At 42.5% G+C, this 18,440-nt stretch overlaps 1 protein-coding gene across 2 annotated transcripts in view; it reads right to left on the minus strand.

Moving 5' to 3' along the window:
* Positions 1 to 13,567: 13,567 nt before the first annotated feature.
* Positions 13,568 to 18,440, minus strand: part of LOC138498158 (zinc finger protein 84-like) — a 41,269-nt gene continuing 36,396 nt past the window's right edge. For both annotated transcript variants that reach the window (XM_069622036.1, XM_069622037.1), the window contains one exon: positions 13,568 to 16,257. In XM_069622036.1, coding sequence (XP_069478137.1) covers positions 13,793 to 15,172 — 1,380 coding nt within the window. In that variant the 5' untranslated portion in view covers positions 15,173 to 16,257 and the 3' untranslated portion in view covers positions 13,568 to 13,792. The remainder of the gene's footprint in view (positions 16,258 to 18,440) is intronic.

The raw sequence follows: 18,440 nt of genomic DNA on the forward strand, positions 1-18,440 counted from the left end.
AGGAAACCACACCCCTTTGGAGCCAGAACATAACTTTAAAAAGATGGATCATTCATAGAGCGGACATGTGAAAATTTTATAAATGATACCATAATTCTTGTGATTTTTCTGCCCACAGTTTAAGAGGTTTTGAGAACCGGTGGTATGTTCAGGAGGGTTTTAGCGGAAAAGTGGATATTACTCTAAATGTGTGCATGTTAAAAATCTGAAACTTCATCAGTTAATGTCCATACTCCCTGCGCACATGTATGTAAAGTTGGGTCAATGTCAGAAATTGAAAAATCAGTTAAAAAGTCAATTATGTGCCATTTCTGAATGCAAGCTCTTAGAAACAGCAGATTTGGACAGAGACATGGCTAAATTCAGCCACACCATGTATATGTAATTTCAAGCAACTGTGTAACTGTGAAATATGTCTTTTATTATCAAATATAGAATGTGTGCAATCTGACAGAGGAGTGTCCTATCTGCAAGCCATCAAATGACATCCCTCTGACTCACAGTTCATTCCCCAATCAAGTGGGGAATGGAAATTTGACCAATGACAAGTGAGAGGGGCGAGTTTAGTTATGACCAAGCACACACACCCACTTGCAGAACATATAAATGGACCACTGAAACTTAGGTAGAGACCTTCAATTCCATTTGCTGCAACGCGCTCTGCCGGACCATACAACATCCAGAGATCCAGACTTCAAATTCATCAACCTCCAGAAAGCCAAACTAGAGACCAGACCAGAGAGAGAAAGCAGTGCTGTACCCAGAGAGAAAGCAGTGCTGTGCCCAGAGAGAGACCCGAGCCCAGTCTAAAACCCTGACCAGATCCGTGATGAGGCCCATTTAATTCAAGAATATAGTGTGAGTACCCAGCAGAACTGTGTAGAACCAATCTCTTAGTTAAAATAATATAATTCAATCCATATTTAATCTAAGTAGAACTGCCTCCTAACTGTCAGCTGTCATTTGTAAAGCCGTCACTTGTCATTTTCTAGTTGCAAGCTGCACTTGTCTTTTTGAACTTTAAAATTTCAAATCTGAAAAACGACCTTTATTTAATCGCTCATATCTCCGCGACCATTTGTGCTAGAGACTTGCAGTAACTTTCATTTGAAAGCTTAGAATCTTAGCTTTGAATCGCACCAAGAACCACATTCCTACCTCTTATAGTTTTACCGCAATCGCGGAAAACGCACGCGCGAATTTTGCCGCGATTTGCAAATTTCTCCACGTGTAAAAAGACAGCAGTTTTGCTTTTTCTTGCCAAAAACTTCGTTTACCTGCTAGTTACTACTAAAGCATTGTTAAGGTGATCCTGAATTCATAGAGAGTAGCTATCACTCACCCTGAACCTCTGAAAGGGAATTAAAAGCATTTCCAGCATATTTCTCATCCATTGCTAGCACATATAAAAGCATTTGGGCCTGTGTTTTCAAAACTCCTATCTGTTTTCTTTAAGCTTGCTGGGGATTGAACTGAATTACTTTGATTGCATTTCTGAGAACTGTGTGTTTTCCTTCCATTTCCTTGCCTTGCATCAAGGGGGGGAGGGGATTGCCAGAGAAAAGTGATTACATTGTTTTGTTGAAATCATATTGAGTATTTCTATACTGCATTTCATTCATTCAACCTTGCATCCATTTGAACTCTATAAAGCATTTTGTACCACCTTCTTCTTTTGTTCCTATTTACCAGTGTGCTATCTTATCCATTTCATGTCAACTCATTAGTGATCATAAAGAAGTGTGCTAGTGCCAGATTCTCCATTGTTAATCTTTATCATATCAGATTAAGTGTGATATTCAATTATTAATTTATTATAAAGTGTGATATATATATATATATATTTTAATTTATCAAATAAACCTTTTAAACTTGCAAAACAGAACTACTTCTTGGCTCAGTGGGGTCAGGGGGATTCCAAGAGAGGGGTGTTATATAGGGGTAGTCATCCAGAACGCATGAACTGGACCTAAAGATATATCAATAAGGGTTTTCATTCAGTATTATAGACTAGGCGTTGACTTAGCTGTAGTGTTGAATTGAATCCTCTTACAGCGTGGAAAACAAGACAGACCATACATGATAAAGCAGTACAGGACAAGGATATGGAGGCCCTGTCCCTCCAATACATTTCCAGCATCACAATTACTCTCAAGGATAACCCCATGCCTGCATCACCCAAGAAGCATCATATTAATACATTCTGCAGTGAATTGTGCTTCTTGTTGCTGAGCACAGTGATATTCCCCGCCCCCCCCGATGTTCACTTTGTGATATTTGCTGACTAGTAAAGACCAATGTGATATTTGTTCCCGGATAACTACATTTCAACCTACTAACATATTTGTCTCCCAACACAACGTACATCACATATCACCACACTACTTAAAACTTTATACCAAGCACAATGATAGGAACCACCACAAAGCATAAGCATGGATGCATAAAATGATGACGATCACCACACAAACCATTGCTAGAAGCAAAGAAACTAAACCACAGACATACAAAAATACACAACCTGTATGCCCACCTCAAGGAACACACAGGCCCATATGTGCCAAAGAAACCTAGAGGCTGACAATTCACAAAGATACACTTTCTTTACAATCTGCACATATCAAGACACCAGCAGAGCAATCTTGCACTGCTCCCAAAACTCCTGCTAAGCAAACTCAATCTGTGTTCCTGTATGTCCAACAACATCAAGATGCCAATAAATGAGAGAAGGTGAACTCAATAGTATAGCCAACATTTGGCTTTCTTGGACTGATTGGAAGCACTTGCACTTCAATCGAGAAAAGAACTTCTAAAGACGTCTGGAGGGTTTGTTTTAGAATGTGTACCTCATCCTCTTGAGTGGACTTAAACATATCAACAACATAACATACGTACCTAAGCATCCACTCCTACATTCAGAAAACAACGAAAGGTGTGCTTATTTAGACAGTTGACAAATGGTTTTAATGTGGGTAGAAAACAAGAAAATAGTGGGCCTCATTACGAGTTTGGCGGTAGCCGTGCCTGTTTCACAGGCACGGCTACCGCCAAACTTGCTACCGGCACCTGCGAATGGGCAATAACGGCCCATTACGAATTGAATGGGCCGGTAATTGCCCATTTGCGGGTGACGGTATTGCCGGGCTCCCCACCCCCATTCTGCCCCATAAGGCAGAATGGGGATGGGGAGCATGGTTGCACCGGCACTGTTAATAACCGTACCGGTGCAATTACGAGTTATGGTCGCGGGTGCTGCACAGCCTGCCAGTTCAGATCTGGAGGGCTGTCAGGCACCCGCGAGCAGAACTCGTAATTCGGCCGTACGGTGTGAATGGACCCAGTGCCTTACCGGCACCGTTCACACCGTACCACCAGGGTCGTAATGAGGCCCAGTGTTCTTTTATTTTTTTAAGAGGACATAGGGCAGCTCCTGGGGTTTTAGCTCACACTCACTAGAAATAATATGACGGTGATGGAATTAGTGATGTTTTGTGTTGGAAAGAACGTTTGATAGCACTCTGTCACCTAATTCATGCTGTCATTTGTATTTGTATTTATTTTATTTGCATAGTACGCCAGGCCCAAAGGCATCCGGGCGCATATCTTGTACAATATAGGTGCAGGTTAGACAGTTACAGAGGGTTTCATAAGATTATTCATAAATAAAACAAGGGTTACAGAGACGATCAAGATGTGTGTGAGCAGAATTGGCAGAATAAATACAGTAAATAGTAAGCACAATATACAGGAAGTTATTGGTGTTAGTGTGGGTGAGCACCAGTAGACTAATACATCGAGGTCAATGTATAAAGAAACAACAGTCTCTTAGAGTTGAGAGATGGATATTAGATGCAGGATCAAGTATGGGCTAGTCTTGTGTGGAGGATAGCCAAAGTTTAACTTTTTGTTTGAATAGGGTTGGAGAGGATTCAGATATGATGGTTAGTGGAAGCAAGTTCCAGAGTTTGGAGGCAAGAACTGGGAAGCTTACACCACCAGCTTTCTGAAGTTTGTATCTGGGGATGGTCATGCAATGTGTTTGAGCAGATCTAAGTGGTCAGGTGGGCGCATATTGAGAGAAGAGAGAGGCTAGGTAGATAGGGGCCTGGTTGTTCACACATTTGTGTGTCAGGGCTAGAGACTTCAGAGAGATTCTTTGTGTTACTGAAAGCCAGTGTAGACTCCTCCTAGTTTCAGAGATGTGTGCAGATCTGGGGATGTTGAGGGCCGCTCTAATGGCATTATTTTGCGTAACCTGGAGTTTGTGTATGTTGCGTTGGTTAGTCCCTTGATATAATGCATTGCAATAATCAAGTTTAGACATAACCAGTGTCCTAGCCAGAGTGATGCAATTCTGTGTGGAAAGGAAGGGGCGGCATGCTGTGATGAGCTTGCATGTGTACGCAGAGGCAGAGACAACAGCATGAGTTTGTCTATTGAGTGATAATGTAGAATCAAGATAGATTCCTAATGTTTTGGTGTCAGAGGACACTTTGATGGAGTTGCCATCGATATTGAAGGTTTTGAACGATGGGTCAAGCCTATTCAGTCGCTGTTGGGATCCCAGGATGAGAAGCTCCGTCTTGTCGTCATTAAGACAGAGCTCATGTTGGCCCATCCAGGCTTGAACGACTTCGTAGATATCGTTCAATGCTTTAGAGTGAACCTTGTAATCACCAGTGATGGGAATGAGTATCTGGGTGTTGTCGGCGTAATTGGTGTAGGTGACACCAAGATAATCAAGTACATCAAACAAAGGTTTGGTGAATACGTTGTAGAGCGTTGGTGAGACACAGGAGCCTTGCGGCACCCCACACGGCACTGGTGTCGGATCCGCGGATGAAGTGGGTGAGAATACTCTCATGTGTCTGTTGTCCAGGAAGGAACTGCTGATCCATTTGGTGGCTTTTTCAGAGAAGTGGGCAGCTGATTTCAGGTGGTGACAGAGGATTTGGTGATTGACCAAGTCAAAGGCTGCCGGTAGGTCAAGGAGTAATAGTAGGGCCAATTTGCCATTATCTTTTAGGTCCTCAATTTGAGTTTTGAGATCTAATAGGGCTGTTTCTGTCCCGTGCTTGGGTCTAAAACCGGATTGTCTGGTGCCAAGTAAATTATTAGTTTCTAAGTACTTCTGGATCTGAAGATATGCTGCTCTGTCCAATATTTTTAGAAGGAACGGGACCGTAGTGATGGGTCTGTAATTAGTTGATATGCAGGGGTCAAGGGTAGGTTTTTTTTTAGCAAGGGGATGACCCAAGCGTCGTTGAGATTTTCCGGGACAATGCCTGACTGCAATGAGGATTTGATGAAGGTGATGATGAACGGGCCAACTTCATGCGCGGATACCTTGATGATAGGACCGGAGTCGCCCTGTCAGTTGGAAGGTTTCAGTTTGCTAATGATGCTTTCTACCTCTAGAATGGTAAGAGGAGCAAAGCTGAACGGTGTGTGAGTGAATGTGGGAGTAGTGGTCTTAATGGTTGAGAGTTTCGATTGGAAGTTAGTTTGTAAGCAACTTTGCTTTGCATTGCATTGATTTTAGACTGTAGGGTACTTATTTTAGTGTTGAGAGCTTTTTGAATATTATTGCACCACGTGCTGTCTTTGCTGCAAGTGTCTGGGATGGACGAGGGGGATTCTAGTTCTTTGAGAATTTTGAATAACTCCTTTGTGTTGGATTCTGCTTGACAGATACGTTGGTTGTACGTCTCTTTTTTTGCTTCTACAATTGCTTCCTTGTAATTAAAAGATGCTATAAAGAGGTTGTCTTTATTGGTTTCGCATGGGGGACTTTTCCAGAGAGCTTCTGCGTTACGTTTTTCTTTGCGTAATACCTCAGTTGTGGGGTGAACCATGTGTTCAGGTGGGCATGCTGTTTGGATCTCCTTATTTTGAGAGGGGCTATGGTATTGATAGCTTTGAGTAGGGTGTGTTTAAAGGTGTCCACTAGGACTGTTGGGTCATCATGAAGCGAGGCACAATTATTAAGTATCGGCAAGATGAGAGGGAGCAGTTTGTCCCTGGTGATGTCCTTTTTGTTTCTTGTGGGTATGGAGGGTGCAATATTCGGTTTGGGCTGTGGGTCATTGGCAGGTTTGTTAAAGATGATGATGTGGTGGTCCGACCATGCACACACGGAGTTGGAGCTTATAGACGTGTTATAGTTTAGATCGGCAATCCAATCAAGCGCTCTTGCCTTGTTATGTGTAGGTTCGAGAATGCGATGAGAGAATCCTAGGTTGGTGATATTACTGGCAATCTCGCCTGCATGGTGGTCCTTAGGGTCCGATAGCCCAAGATTGAGGTCGTCAAGTAGTAAGACTTGGGAGTTGGTTTTGGTGTTATCGGTAAGGTTGGACATGATGTCGTCCGAGAATGAGGCGAGAGGGCCTGAAGGTCTGTGGATGAGGTGCAGTGAAGCTGTGTTCATTGTCAAGGGTTTTGACCCACGTCAAATTATTGGACTGGATAGATGTGGGGATGAGCTGTCGCCACCCACCATTCCATCCCAGAGTCCAGGAGAACTGCACAGTTGGCGCACACCAGAATGGCCGCCTAACCTGCCACCCACCAGTGCAAGCGCTATGGACCAGAAGCGCCAGGGGTGAAAGGTGGCGCCAAAGGAAAAATAGCAGCGCCTGTCAGGTCAAAAGCGCCTTGAAATCACCCTTTGTTTCTCTGAATGCAAGCTCAAAATGCCCATTTCAAACATTGCAAGATATCCCAAAATCTCACTGAACACCAGCAGACATTTGGCAGAATGAAGCCTTGTGTGCATACAAAATCTGGAAAGCGGAAGAGCCTAAAATAAGGTTCATAAAGAAACTGGCTGAGCTGTGGATGTCAGCAGCTGGAGTGAAATTGGACTTAAAACCACCAAGAGCTAAATGTTTAAAATAAATGAGTGACCTACTGTTGAGGGTCACATAGTTTGCAACTGTTAAATGTCATAGTTCTGAACTTAGAATCAGCGTTCTAGCTGCATGTGTAAAAATTGTCAGTTTGATTTGAATGTAGAAAACTGGGAACCAAAAGTGACATTTAGCTGAGGCCTGGCTTAAAGAGATTGAATTCTGCCTGACAACTACCCCAGACAGGAGTTGAACTGGCTCAACAACTCTTCCCAAGCCTGGCTGCATCCTGCTGGCCCCACCAAAAGGAGATGACACCTCTCTGATTGGATTAGGGGTGGAGCACCTGGGGAATGGAAGGGACAGAACAATGCAACTTCCTTGACCCAGGCAAATGTTATATTGGGGGGGGTCGTAAATGGCTTCCTCTTGGAGAAGTAGGAGGAGAAGTGCCCCTGTGTGAGCAAGCTGAGTTGGGGGAAGTGGATAAACCAGTAATTCCACCATGTGCTGGGGGAAAACCACACCCCTGTTGGCCAGAACATAATTTTAAAAAGATGGATCATTCATAGTGCGGACTTGTCAAAATTATATAAATAATATCATCATTCTTGTGATTTTTCTGTGCACATTTTAAGAGGTGTCAGGACCCTGTGGGATGTTCTGGGGGGGGTAGTAGCGGAAAATAGGTTGTTGTTCAAAATGTATGTATGTTAAAAATCTGACACCTTATCATCTGAAACTTATATCCCTTGTGCACATTGGTGTAAAATCTGAAAAAGTTTAGAGGTTGTTATCTGGATGAAAAGGGGCAGAATTCTGTCAAAAGTGGACACAACATCGTACAAAGACAGGGATCGGATGGTTTGGTGCTACAGAAAATATGTTAACTGGACATGTAATATTAGAAAAATGGTACATAGATAAATGTGTGTTTGGATCAAATATAGATTTGTGTGCAATTTGACAGGGGAGGATACTCTGACCATAAAACCTACCCCATCATTTGACTCACAACTCAGTTCCCCCAATCAAGGGAGAGAGGAAAGCTTGGCCAATGACAAATGAGAGGGGCAGGCTTAGTTATGACCAACGCACACACCCATTTTCTAAACACATAAAAGGAGACTGTGCAGGACAGGCAAGAATTCACTTTCCACTTTCTTACGGAACGCTTTGCCGGGAGACTCCAGACTTCAAATTCATCAATCTCCAGAGACTACAGAACTTTGAACCAAGAAGGCCCACTGCAAGCAAAAGTATTCTCAGCAGGCCTAAAAATCATTTGCAAAATTATTCAAACAGCCGGGCTCAGCTGTTGATTCTGGCCTGAAACCCTGTACCAGAAAGATCCAGGAAGCAGTGCTGTATCCAGAGAGAACCAGAGACCGCTGTGAGCAGAACCGGTGCCTGACAGACCCAGCAGAGCACAGCTGACCCAGATCGCTGTGAGCAGAACCAGGCAGAGACCATCCGTGGCGAGGGAACCGCAGTGCAAACCTGACCAGATCGTGACGAGGCCATTCCTTTTAAAAATATAGTGTGAGTACTGCCGGAACTGTGCAAAACCCAATCTCTTAGTTTAAAATATTCTAATTAAAACTATTTTAACCTATTTAGAACTACCTCATAGGAATCCCATGTGTCATTCTGTCCTTTTTAAAGCTGAAAAACTGTCATCTGCCATTTTGAACTTTTAAATTTCAAATCCGAAAAACTACCTTCACAAAATCGTCCGTATCTCCAGAACCGTTTGTGCTAGGAGCGAGATTTAACTTTCATCTTAAAGCTAAGATTCTAGAGCACCTAGAACCGACTTTCTACTCCTTATACTTCCTCCATAATTACGCTCGACGCACACGACTAATTTGCCGCAATTTGACATTTTGAAATCATTTTAGCCACGTGTGAAAATATTTGTTCTTGCTTTCCTTTGCTAAAATTCGTTTTTAACCTGCTAGTTACTCATAGAGCATTGCTAAAGTGAGCCTGAACTGGTATACACTAGCTGGCACCCACCCTGAACCTCTAGAGGGAATTAAAAGCATTTTTAGCACATTTCTCACTTCATTGTCATCACATTAAAAGCATTTTGCCTGTGTTTAAAAACTCATACCTGTTTTCCTCTAAGCTTGCTGGGGGGGGGAACTGAATTTTGTATTGTATTTGATTGCATTCCTGAGAACTGTGTGCTCTCCCTTCCATCTTCTTATATTGCATAAAGGGGGGAGTGAATTGTCAAAGAAAAGTGATTACATTGTCTTTTGTTGAGGTCATATCAAGTTTATTCTGTACTGCATTTCATTCATCATTGCATTGTCCTTGAAGCCATAAAGGCATTCTCTACCACCTTATTCTTCTTTTCTTATTCATAAGTAACCAAGAACTGTGCTACTGTAGGATTACCTATTGCTGATTACTGCTCATATTCACAAGTGTGCTATCCATTATCTATGTATAGAAGTGTGATAGATATATATTGTTTACATTTTCAAATCAACCTTTTAAATTAGCAAAACAAGCCTACTTCTTGGCTCAGTGGGGTCAAGGGGGATTCTAAGAGAGGGTGTTATACAAGGGTTCATCATCCAGATTATAACTTGCCATAAAAATATATAAATAAGGGCTTCCCTTGGGCATCCCAGACAAGGCACTGACTTAGTGGGATTGCTTGAATGGAGTCACTTACATGGTATGGGATAGACAGAGTTTGACTGACAGGGAGTTGGCAGAGCTAAATTGTGTGTTAGGGATTATTCTCATGTTGATGTCGTCTGTGTATAAAGGCAACGACGCCTCCTTTAGAGCGGTTAGAGTGGCGGTCGCTTCTGATGATGGAATATCCGTCTGTGATAGCTATAGCCAATAGAGGACCTGAGGCTGAGCCAAGTTTCTGTGATGGCGATGAAGTCAAGGTTTTGTGAGGTAATGAGATCAGCGATGTCAAGAGCGTGGGCTGGGAGGGATCTAGCATTGATAAGAGCTCCCTTTACCTCTGTTTTAGGAAGGGTCATAGTGTGGTCAGGCTGTGCCTGAACAGTTAGAGGCGGGCTGGTGATACGATGTTGGTGAGTATTATGATGGGTGCAAGGTATATGAGGGAATCTGGATCTCAATCTATGATTTCTCAAGTGAAGTGCGCAAGGCTGATTGGGGTGGGTTTGGTTGCAAAGTGTTGTAAACACTGGGCAGGCGAGTTGAGATATGGGTTGGTTATGTGGGCAGGGTTTGAGTTTTTGGTGTTGCTATGGGTGGGCTTTGTGGGCGTGGCAGTATGGTGAACCAAAGGTTTGAGGACAAGGTTCATGGTCGAGTACAGTGCAATAGGATGGTGGGTCTTGGAAGTAGTGATACACGATGCTCTACGTATACACGCTGGAGGTGTAGCCGTGCCTTGGTGTGCAGAGAGGAGGCAGGCGAGGAGGTGCAGCAACATAGCGAGAGACAGAGGTGCTGTGGGCTGGCTAGATATAGGCAGAGTGAAAAGAGTGTGGCAGTGGTGCGTGGTCTGTATCGCTGACACTATTAGTGGTTATGCACAGTAATGAGATACAGGTCGGGATACATGCTATCAAATACAAGCATAATCATACATAAGCGCGAGATAGTGGTGAGATGGCTGTGGTTGTAAAGCATAAAAGTAAGCACTATTGTGGGCTAATGAAGTAGAAAACAGCGGTTCTTATGACATGAATATGTCATGGCAATGCAGCATCTGAACAGCAATTAATAGTTATAGGGCACACAGTCTAGATGCCGCGTAGTCGTAGGATAAACATGAGCAATGAGATTGAAGGAGTATAACAATAAACGTGCATAGCAAGACAGTCTCACTATGCGAGCTGCCTTATACAGTAGACAAGCTACAGGCGATAGCTAATATTGTCGACTAGCAGAGAGTCAAGGAGTGGTACAGCACAGACCTGTGATGCTGCAGGGCGTAAATGCAACAGTATGCGCTCCGTGGTTCGGGGTCGAGGTGTGCAAGGTTGCCGCAGGATAATAAAAACACAGTCAGTCTTTTACCAGGAGTCTGGAGATTTGCAAAGTGTTTGGCAGGTGCAGTACGATGTAGTAGATGGCTGTTGGTGTCGACTGCATTAGTAATCCTGCTGGGCTACAGAATTCGGGCTCAGCACGGGGTTAAGTGTTTATGTCAGAGGTCCTGCGGAGCAGTGTCCCGCGCTGTGCTGCCGGTGCAGACAAGAAGGGGCCTTCTCCTGTGTGGGTCTTATGCGAGGTGGGGCGGCTTCCGCCTCCGGCTTTTCTCACGGCCTATGGCTGCTCGCATGAGATGGTTGCTAGGCAACCAATATAAACAAATGGCGCTCGCTTGCAGCATCGGCCATTTTAAGATTAGCTGGGTTGCGGCTTCGCTTTCTCCTCGTGGCGCGAAGTGGTTTTAGGCAGGATCGGTGGGTACCGTGGTCATTGTGTCATGAGGGATTCTTGAAGTGGTGCTATTGTAGTGAGAGTATTGAAGCAGCTGCGCGGCAGCGAGGGGTATCGGTGGTGTCAAGCTGCTCCTGCAGCGCTACGGCAAAGCTGTGGAGTCGGATTGGGGCCCGACTGCTGATGTGGCCAGCCTCCCACCCTAGAAGAAAGTGAGGCTTAGGGGCAGACAGGAAAGGGCCTTCTCCTGTGTCATGGTGCAGGAGGATGCTACACTGCCTATTTGTATGAGGTTTATATTTTGTTGATAGCTCATGAGTTATATGCTAGTCTCTGATACAAGGGCAGTTTGCAATTCAGAAGTTTGAGTCGAGTGGTAGGGCCATTTTAGCCTTTCATCCTTCAGTGGTCAATAAATTAAGCAATATAAAAATGTGATAATATTAACATCTGTTAATACAGCACTTAGAAGATGGAGGGGTCCTTGCATGAAATGCTATACAATAACTAAAATGACTGTTATTATGGGAACTGGTCCTTCAAAGAACAAATGTTACTGAGTTCCACAGCAATGCTGCATGTGAGACATAGGGTGATCATGAATCAGGCAGAATGGAAAAACATTTTTCTCTGGAATGGTTGGACAGTGCTAGTGAAAGAATGATAAATCACAGTAAGAATGTTCATCATCTAACAGTGGCAACTAGAGACATTGGTGGAACAACGAGAGGGGATTTCTATGTTGGGGGTCTTTGTTATCAGAAAGAAAGTAGTGCTCCGTCACTGCTGCAGCCTCTGAACTGGGAATACTGGAGCTCCTAAAAGTACTCCATTAGCAAAGCCAAGTGAGATATAATACATCCACTCAGAGTCTGGGCCTGTAATGCCAGGTAAAGTAGAGAGGGACACCATGTTAGTTTAAAGTATATGTTATTTGGTCTGTGGTGTTGTAAAATATCTGTCAATTCAATTCTACAAAGGACACATTATGATCCTGCTAAGGAGAAGGCTAGGAAGGCATTGTTACATAAAACCAAACAATTGGGCCCAAATCTAATTTGCTAAGTGACGGTAGACCAATACAAACACACTCAAGAATCTTTTTTGTATGGACTGTGAGAAATACTTCTAGAAATGTAATCTCAGATAAAACAATCATAATTCCTAGCACATGAAGATTATTCAAAATCTAATTCCAATAACTCTGAAGACAACAGAAAATACATTTTGAATAACGATTTGTAAGTAACAAACAGAAAAGAACAATGATACATTTGTACAGGGTAGCCGACAATACGTGAGCCTGTAAGACCTCGTTTTTAAGGCTGAAACGTAGAATTGAAAAAAATATCTCAGTGGACTTTACTAAGCAGCAATTATCACAATGGATACTTACAACTAAGGGCCCCATTACGAATATGGCAGTAAATTAGTTGTACATCTGATTTACTATCAAGTAATTTATCGTTACCGTCAGTCAGTCCCAAGGTCTTACCACAGGTTTTGTAGCAAATAGGAGTCTTTGTGGATTTACTGTGAGCAATAATTCTACACGTTAATTCACTGATTCTTTGCCTCAAAGTGGAGGATGTATCATGCTGGCGGCAATCCCTCTACTTCAATGAAACTGGGAACTTCTCATTGTGGTGACAACATAAGTAATTCAATTACTGTAAAAAAAAAAAACATGATGGGTAATGGAATTACCACTGCTAGTTTAGCGCACTGCTGCAGTCGTAATGAAGCACTCAATTCAAGTAAGTGCTTTTGAGGAGTACGCCTTTTCTTTCATACGATCCTCTTCTTACCATAAATGACAGTAGTAATATTTGATGGTCAAACCATCATTCGGAAAAGTTCTCTTCCAAATTGCCAAGTGTCTATGTGTCTCTTTCTCCATTTCTTTAATTCAGTAAAGTGTAGCATTACCGTATGGAACAGCAATCTCCAAGTAGGGAATGACCAGAAGAAATGATGATATTCATTGAGCAGAGGAGGATCATCTCCAACAGTGAACACCCACTTAGATTTAACAGAACATCACAGGTACGTCAAGGAGCGTAACTAGTTCTGTCAATAGTAGTATGTAAGAACAATAGTATATGCACAATGTAATATATTTCTCCCCTGAGGACACACCTGAAGAGTGAAACATCACCAACCATTAATTGTTTGTCATAACTGATAGTTTCATCTTACAGTGAGATAATATGCTCAGCTTAAAACACATTTTGGCAAGTTACCAATCATGCATAAATATATAGTAAATGCCTTATTGAAGTGGTACCATCGGTACAAACACAAAGACGTCACAACAGGGCAAATCAAATAACAGACACTTTTCCTTTATTGTATGCAGAAATCACACTTCACATACTGCCTGACTGGTAATATGTATAGTAACTGTGTGCTCCAAAAACAGCAGGCTTCAGTTCAAGTGACATAGTAAGTTGTGAATGTTTGGGACACCTGATTTGCCCCTGACAATACCTTTTATGAATTCCCCCATGTCACTACAGGTCACAGATTTGCTTGAATTTCTTCTGATATTAGAACATGTACATGGCTCCCCCCCCGTGTGTTCTGTTGTAATGTACTAATAGGTCACCCTTTTGCTTGAAAGCCCTCTCACATTCAGAACATGCATATGGTTTCTTCCCAGAGTGAGTTCTCTGATGTATCACAAGATGATCATTTCGCTTGAAAGCCTTACCACAGTGAGGACATGCGTATGGTTTCTCCCCAGTATGATTTCTCTCGTGTATTAATAGACTACCCTTTTGCTTGAAAGACCCATTACATTCAGAACATCTATATGGTTTCTCATCAGTATGAGTTGTCTGCTGTATCACAAGTTGACTATTTTGCTTGAAAGCCTTATCACAGAGAGGGCATGCATATGGTTTCACCGCAGTGTGATTTCTCTGATGTATCATAAGTTGATCATGTCGTTCGAAAGCCTGATCACATTCAGAACACTCATATAGATTCTCCCCAGATTGAATCCTCTGATGTACCACAAGTTGGTAATTTAGCTGGAACGCCTTATGTGCATATGGTTTCACACCAGTGTGTTTTCTCTGATGTGTCACAAGTTGATCATTTCGTTTGAAAGCCTGATTACATTCAGAACATACATATGGTTTCCCGCCAGTGTGAATTCTCTGATGTCGCATTATGTCTCCCTTTTGCTTGAAAGACTTACCACATTCAGAACATTTGTACGGTCTCTCACCAGTATGATTTTTCTGGTGTAACAATAAATTACGCTTTACCTTGAAAGCCTTATCACATTCAGAACATGGATATGGTGTCTCCCCGGTGTGATTTCTCTGATGTATCAAAAGGTCGCGCTTCGCCCTGAAAGACTTATAACATTCAGAACATGTGTGTGGTTTCACCCCAGTGTGAATCCTCTGATGTATTACAAGTTGACCATTCTGCTTGAAAGACTTCTTACATTTAGAACATGTATATGGTCTCACCCCAGTGTGAGTTCTCTGGTGTGTCAAAAGATTACTCTTCACCGTGAAAGACTTATCACATTCAGAGCATGCATATGGTTTCACCCCAGTGTGAGTTCTCTGATGTATGAAAAGACCATGCTTTACCTTGAAAGCACCATGCTTTACCTTGAAAGCCTTATCACATTCAGAACATGCATATAGCTTCTTCCCCGTGTGAATCCTCTGATGTATCGCAAGTTGACCATTTTGCGTGTAAGACTGATTACATTCAGAACATGTATATGGGTTCACCATAGTATGATTTCTCTGATGTATCAATAGATTACTTCTTTCTTTAAAAGCCTTGTCACATTCAGAACCTTTATGTTCTTTCTCTCCGGTGTGAAAATTCTGATGTTGCCATATATGACCTGTTTCATTGAAAGCCGTTTCACATTCAGAAAAATCTAAAAGTACCTCCATTGTGAAGATGTTAATTTTAAATAGTGATTTCTTTGTAAGAAGCTCCTTGGAACATTCAAAATATTTTTATAATGATCTGAATCTCTCGGTTGGTTTCATCAGGTCGGGTGCATCTTTACACACATGAATGTCAAGAATGAACCTGAATCCTAGGGCAGAGCAGGCAAGTCTGAAAATAGAAGAAAGCTTGCGTTTTTAACCTTTCTATGTCCAGAGCACAGTTACTAGCCTTGTGGTTTCGTGTTTTGGTTTTTAATCACTGTCAGCTACCACTGGAACATCAACAACTACTGACTAGCACCACACCAGGGTTCTGAAGCATCAAATCCAAAGCTGGTGTTGAGCATGCTTTTCGAATGTAGCAAACCAGTGCCTTGCCTTGGACAATATTTGGTAAAGAGGCACTGCAAGTTCCAGTACATGAAGATGCCCAGCCTCTACTTTAAAATGGCAGCCATTTTTCTTTCCTCTGTCCAGTCACCTTCTCTCCTCTCTCTTCTATAGATCCAATGGTCCAGCATTAGATGGCTCTATATCCTGAAAGACTTGCCACAGCCAGAGCACCTGTATAATTGTATTCGTCTGTGACACATAAGAAGTGTCATTAGATGCCCATTTGTACTGAATGTGTTGGCATGCCTGTTCACTTGCCATGTGCCTCGTGTTATCCTCTTAGTCTATTCTTTAAAGTTGTGTGTTATCCATTACAGAAGAAGCTGTGTCTCATTCAGTACATTTATGTAGACTCACGTGGGGATAGTACCTCCTGTGTGGTTATTCCCATATGAAATTACTTATCACTAGAGCACAGAATGCTGCATATGTACATAACCCAAAGGACTCAGCTCTCTGTCCCCCTTTAGAGGTACAGTGTTGTAAGTGGATAAGACACAGATGACCTCCTTATTGATTGGTACTGACTGGACATAGGAACTGGATGTTTCTTCCAAAATCGATAATAATTGCAGTTGATTTTTTGTAAATTGTCTTCAGAGTCTGTAATATATTTGTCCCACGGGAAGAGGCTCTACATTGGAAGCGGCAGTCAAGACACTTTTTTAAAACATGTCACTGGTTTGCATGCCCTGTTTGAAGGAAAAGGAAAAACAGGATTAGTGTTCCATAAGCAACAAATATATACTTCTTATTGTGAAAAGCAAGAAGGCATGTTTCAACTTTATAAAACTGGTTTTATGAAATCCTGGAATATTACTGAAATGCATAGAGTACACTGAGTTACCGTAACTCTTCCTCAATATCATGAAAAGAATTAACACAGATATCAAGAAACTTGCGATTCATTGACCAACACAATGTGGTGAAGGGCAGTCACTGAAGTCTGAGAAAAGGCCAACCTCTCAGTCAGTTATTGATGTTTGTGGTCAGCTGACTGGCTTCACCGTGCACACAAAACATGATGGAAGAGGAACAATTAGGAACAAATCGCTCTGCTGCAGTGAGCTGAAGACAATGCAGGGCTTGGCCATTTTGCAGAGTTCCTGCCTAAAGACCTGCAGAGGAACTGTGACTTCCTGGAGTCTTACAGACACTGGCTTTGTGAGAGGAGGAAAGAAGAGCATCTTAGGTGGTGTAATTCACAAATTCCACCTACACCCGATAGAAGTCAAGCCGTGGGATGAAAGGAATGAGTGGAGAGAAACAAACTTCTCAGACAGCCTGCAGCTTAGGACGAGGCGGCAGTGGGGTGCAGAGAAATGGGGAGAACCACTGAAAGCATTACTCAGTACTCTGAGAAAGAGTTGCATGAACAGGACAGATTGATGAAAAACAAGCAAAGAAGCACAATATGGAAGTTGTAGTATAGACACCCCTAAAACAAAGGGCAAAAGATTCAGAGGTAGGAAATAAATCGCAAATGCTGAAAAACTGAAAGGAAGCCTTTCGCAGGAGCCTGCTGGGGGTAGACGCAAAGACATTCCTCAATGGAGCCCAAGAGGTGCACAGTAAGGGAATGTGTTTGTGGGAAGTTGTGTTGCTTACAATTCACGAGGCAAAACATGCAACCTTGTGGGGTTACAAGAGAATACAAATTGCCTGCTTAGCACACAAGTGCCAGAGGTAGAAAGCAACTAAGAATGTAAGCATTTATTAGGAGCTATATTTCTAAGACATAGCAGGGAAAAGGGCATGTCACTGGGAAGCCACAAGAGAACCCAAAACTGTTTCCAAATAGCTGTAATCATGTCAATAATAGAAGTGACCAAAGAGGTCCTAACAAAGCAAAAGTAAGCGTCCAACAGAGAAACCATTCCAAGATGGGGAATCTGGGAATGCAAAGCACAATTAACTGGTAGAGATAGTAATAGCCATTGTAAGAGAACATTGAATAGGGAACAGAAGAGAACCAAACACTTGGTAGTTAGCCATAATAAGAAGCAGCTAAGGAGAGAAAATACCAAAAAGGTAGAAATAGAACAACAGATTTAGAAGGCACAGTGTCATGTATTTCCGTCAACTATACAAAGTTTGCATTGAATCTTATATGACTGTGAGGTATCAATAGTTATCTTCCCTGACAGTAGACACCAAGGTAAGTGTGACCCACTGGTTGTAACCCACTGCAGGGATTTCCATATAATCCTTGTTGACAGAGCAAATTATGTTACTGAGGATCATAAAGTCAGTCACGCTCACTGGTATTGTACGTTTTATTTGGCATGGCATGGCATGATGCACTGAACCAGTTGCCGTTGTGGTAAGCAGCGATGGGCACTGTGAGCATCAATGGCACAAGGAGGGAAAGACACATTGGCCCTTGAACATGGGCAGATTGTGCAAACATGTTACTTTTGCTACTATATGCAATCTCACCAGTGCATCCCAGTGTTGACGAGGAGAGGAAATTACTGACGGGCCCATTGGTCAGTACTCACCCTCAAAAACTAGTAATACAAGATAGCTGCACCATGCGAGGACAGAGTGCAGGATTCACATACTCCAGCAAGGTTCAATAATCAGGACTCAGTAAATTGGCAAAGGGAAGTCTGTTTAATGATACATACATCAGCTTATGGAAATCAGCAGCATCACGAACACCTGCCTCACCCCGACTTCCCCGAACTTCAGTACAACAGCCTCTTTTATGGGCAAACTTCGTCATCACTGACGTCTAATTTCTATAAAAAATCATCATGCAATATCATTGTTGGGAAAGGTACTTAAGTATAGGTGCTATATCTATGTATAGAAATAAAGCATGTGGATTGGAGAACTCTTATCGGGTGGGTGTCTACGCCCATCCCTCTAC

This window comes from Ambystoma mexicanum, chromosome 5q (assembly GCF_040938575.1).
Source record: "Ambystoma mexicanum isolate Mex_15411 chromosome 5q, UKY_AmexF1_1, whole genome shotgun sequence".
NCBI lineage: Eukaryota > Metazoa > Chordata > Amphibia > Caudata > Ambystomatidae > Ambystoma > Ambystoma mexicanum.